The sequence below is a fragment of the Phalacrocorax carbo genome, chromosome 8 (assembly GCF_963921805.1).
Source record: "Phalacrocorax carbo chromosome 8, bPhaCar2.1, whole genome shotgun sequence".
NCBI classification, from domain to species: domain Eukaryota; kingdom Metazoa; phylum Chordata; class Aves; order Suliformes; family Phalacrocoracidae; genus Phalacrocorax; species Phalacrocorax carbo.
Window position 1 is genome coordinate 713197 of NC_087520.1, and position 3845 is coordinate 717041.

Sequence of the window (3845 nt, forward strand, 5' to 3'; positions counted from 1 at the left end):
GGCTGAGTCGCCTTCGGCCCCTTTTATACTACGGCAGGCGATTAATATTGCATCACCCGTATTTTAAATTTTCAGAACCCACAATATAATGTAATGGCATAAGGGCATTTATTATTAAAGGACATTTGATTGGGGAAAAATCATTGGGGCTGATTGGGGAAGCACGGAGCGAGGGAGCGTCCTGGCTTCCCGGCGACCTGCAATTAAAAGGCCGAATCTGTGAGGTCCTTCCCTAACGGGGGAGGAGGGGGAGACCCGGCTCTGAGGCTGGATGTTTGTCACTCGTTGAAATGCTGAAGTGAAACAGTCAGAGGAGGCTCGCGCTTCGACCATTAATTTTTAATCGTTAGGGTGCTTCTGGGAATGGTAAATAAAAGCCTTTTCCCCTTTTAAACAGCATTAGAAATGAACCCGCGATCGGTTTTGTTGGGGGGCGGGGGGTGGGCTGGGGTCGCCCCGCGGCGGGGTCCGGGGGCGCCCAGGGCTCCGCGGGGGGTTCGGCGGGACGAAGCCTCGCCCCGTTTCCCCGCGGGACGCCCCGCCGGAGGCTTTTCGTTGGTTTTGCGCTGGCAAATGTTCCCTGCGGTGTTGCCGGAGCGGCCGGCGCGGGGCGGCGAGGAAAGACGCGTCCCTTCGGGTTGAAAAATAAAGCTTTATTCCGGGGCAGGGCGGGGAGCGGCGCTCCGCGCGGCGGGACGGGGCGGGGGACGGACCGACGGACCGGAGCGGGACGGAGCCCGGCCCGGCGGCTCTGCCCGGGAGGGGGTGTGTGTGGGGGGGGTGTGGGGCTCCGGGAGCGGCTCTTCCCATCACGGAACGGGGTCCGGGAAAGGGCGGGACCCCCGCACCCTGCTCGGCTCCGCTCCCGGGACGCCTCGGCGGGGCTCGGGCGGAGGCCTCGGGGCCGCCCCGTCCCGTCGAGGGGGGCCGGTGGGGCGGCGCCGGGAGCTGCGCGGGGCCGCGCCGTCGGGGCGGCCGGGGCCGGGGGCCCGGCGGGGGCCGTCAGTGCACCGCCGAGTACTTCATGCGCTTCTGCTTCTGGCGCTGGTTGCAGAACCAGACGCGCACCACGTTCTTCTTGAGGTCCAGCTTCTCGGCGATGGCGGCGATCTTCTCGGAGGAGGGCCGGGGCTGGAGGGCGAAGTAGGCCTCCAGCGAGCGCTTCTCGGGCGCGGCGATCGAGGTCCGCTTGCGCTTGCGCTCGCCGCCGGGCAGCGCGTCGGGGCCGGCGGCGCGGTCGCGGTGGGCGGCCTCGGCGCCCTCCAGCCAGGCCTGCAGCACCGGCCGCAGCGCCGTCATGTTGTTGTGCGACAGCGTCAGCGACTCGAAGCGGCAGATGGTGCTCTGGCTCAGCGAGCCCACGCCCGGCAGCTTCAGCGCCGCCAGCGCCGCCCCCACGTCGGCCTGGGTCACCCCCAGCCGGACGCGCCGCTGCTTGAAGCGCTCGGCGAAGGCCTCCAGCTCCCGCGGGTCCGCGTCCGCCTCGGGGGCGGCGGGCGGCGGCGCCGGGCCCCCCGGGGGGCCCACGCCCACGGCCAGGGGGCCCGCGGCGGCCAGCGGGTGGGGCGGCAGCGGCGCGGGCAGGGCGGGGGGCTCGGGCAGCCCGCCGACGGCCAGCGAGGGCGAGAGGTGCTCCAGCAGGTCGCCGCCGTCCAGCGCCGGGTGCGGGAGCGGGTGCGGGTGGGCGGCGAGGGCGGCGGGGTGCGGGAGGGCGGCGGCGCAGGGGACGCCGCTCATGGCGTGGTAGGGGGCGTCCGGCTTGAAGGGGGGGTGGTGGTGGTGGTGGTGGTGGTGGCCCTTGGCGTGGGGGACGATGTCGACGGCCGCCAGAGCCTCGGCGCGGGCCAGCAGGCTCTCATCGAAGCTCCCGAATATATTGCCCTGCAGCTGCGAGCAAGAACGCGCACGCTGGAGTCAGTGGGGAATACTGTCATCTCCGGATGAAAAACCTGCCCCGGCACCGCGATGCCTCCTCGGAGCTCAGGTCATAAAAATTAATATGAAGGCAGCGGCCCCGCTCGCGCAGACGTGCGGATCAGAGACGGGAGCGGGAGAGGGGGGAGAGAGGTTCCGAGGCGCGCGAGCGTTCTGGCGACATGAAAAAAACATTAAGCCGGTGCCTGTCAGAAAATGTGCCTTACAGCGGTAATTAGGCTTCATCTACATACCTGCGGGGCCGGGAGGCAAACTCTGCGCATCGCCTCGGCGCTGGAGTGCAGGCTGGAGAACTTGGGCTCCGGGAGGGCGGCGTGCACGGCGAAGGGCTGCTTGGCGTCCATGGCCATCATCTCCGCGCACCTCGCAGGTAGGCAGCCCCTGGCATGGGCGGGGGGCGCCTCCCTGCCTCGCCGCTGCCCGAGTGAGCGATGGGCGATGGCAGAGCCTCCCCTGCGCGCCCGCTCGCCCCCCCCCGCGCCCTTCTTCACTCATCTTACACGCTGCCTGCCAGGAGCGGGCCCGCGCCCCGCGCACGCGTGGTGCGCCGCGGGCAGCGCGGGGGCGGGCGGGACGACCCGGACCCCCGGGCCCCGCGCCGCCCCCCAGCACCCCGCTCGGGGCGGCGGGACGCGCCGTCGGGGCCGCGCCCCCGGGGCAGCCCCGGCCGTGCCCGTCCTCGAGTCCTGCCCGTCCCTCGGCCGGCGAGGGGCGCCCCGGGGCGCAGGGCGGCGGGTCCCGAGGGGAGGGGGCGGCAGGAGGGGACATTTCTCGGTGGGTGAAGGTTGGAGCAGAGAGACCCTCCTTGCTCGGGGACCTGCTGCCGGGCCCACTCTACCCCCAGGATGGGGAATGATGCTGCTCCATCGCTGGCTCCCACGCTGGCTCCCGCGGGGGGATCCATCCCACATGTCTCGCCCAGGCCTGGGGTCGGCGGCGGGGGGAGACCACGGCCGCGCTGGAACCCAGCGAGTGTCGGGAAATATTTGCACCGGGGAGTTTGTTTCCATAGGAAATTGTGATAAATCCGCCAGTCCGGTGGGGCGTGGGGCTGCTTCAGTGTCCTCAGAGCAGCCTCGCAGTGTGGAGGGGCCTTGGGGCACGCGGTCACACCAGTGCTGTATTCCCTGCCGCTGCCGCAGCGACTCTGCAGACATGCAGACAGACACACAGACACTACCAACTTCCGCGGCCTCCCCTCCATAAATCCTGTAAAATACATTCTCAAGTGCAGGAGAGCCAAGTGGCCCAATCGATGCCGAGCGTGCCCGGCCGCAGGCGCGTTGTGGGTCACAAACATCTGATCCTTGGCTTGGGAGGGGAAATCAAACAACGACCCCCAAGAGAAACAGCCCTGAGGCTGGTGTAATGCCAGCGCTGAGCTGCCGGATTATGTTTGAGTTCTCCTATCTTCACACACCTGCAGACACCACTGGACTTTGATGGTCCAGGGTCGTATTTTGCAAGCGTGAAATCTGAAGTTCTTAAGCAAAATTAACATCTACTCCTGGATTTAAAGTTTCCAGGAGTTTTATGAGCCTTAATAAAAACCGATCAAGAGCCAAAGGAGTTGCTGTCTTCGTTTCCTGACGAATGCATTGACTTTGGCCAGAGAAAAGGAGAGGTTCTGCTTCTGCGGTGAAAGGCCTTTCGTGTAGGAAACACGCACACGCCAAAGGCGCTGGCAGCATTTGCCTCTGTGTCTCAGAGCAGGTGAAAATGCAGCCTGGATGACGAGAAGTAACCTATTTTACGACTGACTCGCAAAAGAGCGGCTCACAGCCTGCCGCCCGTGTTTGGGAGCCGCTCCCTCCCCAAAAGCCACAGGAGCGCAGGGACAAGGTGCTGGGAAACGCTGCGGTGGGCCGGCGGGGGGGCCCGGCGGGGGGGGCCTGTGCCGGCCGGCAGGG

The 3845-nt window shown here is 67.2% G+C and overlaps 1 protein-coding gene and 1 long non-coding RNA gene across 2 annotated transcripts; one reads left to right on the forward strand and one right to left on the reverse strand.

Moving 5' to 3' along the window:
* Positions 1-860: 860 nt before the first annotated feature.
* On the reverse strand, positions 861-2327 carry POU4F3 (POU class 4 homeobox 3). Its single transcript, XM_064458104.1, has 2 exons — positions 2169-2327; positions 861-1887 (listed from the first exon to the last, which is right to left on the reverse strand). The coding sequence occupies exons 1-2, from the start codon at positions 2286-2288 to the stop codon at positions 1003-1005; spliced, it is 1005 nt and encodes a 334-aa protein (XP_064314174.1). The 5' UTR covers positions 2289-2327; the 3' UTR covers positions 861-1002.
* Positions 1566-3363, forward strand: LOC135314559 (uncharacterized). The gene is made up of 3 exons (XR_010374074.1): positions 1566-1662; positions 1888-2305; positions 2948-3363. It is a non-coding gene; the product is annotated as an uncharacterized LOC135314559 (long non-coding RNA).
* The last annotated feature ends 482 nt before the right edge of the window (positions 3364-3845 follow it).

Excerpts from the sequence above, each read along its gene's own strand:
- POU4F3 (XM_064458104.1), bottom strand. The coding sequence starts at position 2,288 with ATGATGGCCATGGACGCCAAGCAGCCCTTCGCCGTGCACGCCGCCCTC. Across the intron at positions 1,888-2,168 it reads TTTGCCTCCCGGCCCCGCAG|CTGCAGGGCAATATATTCGG; the intron begins GTATGTAGATGA and ends TCTTGCTCGCAG.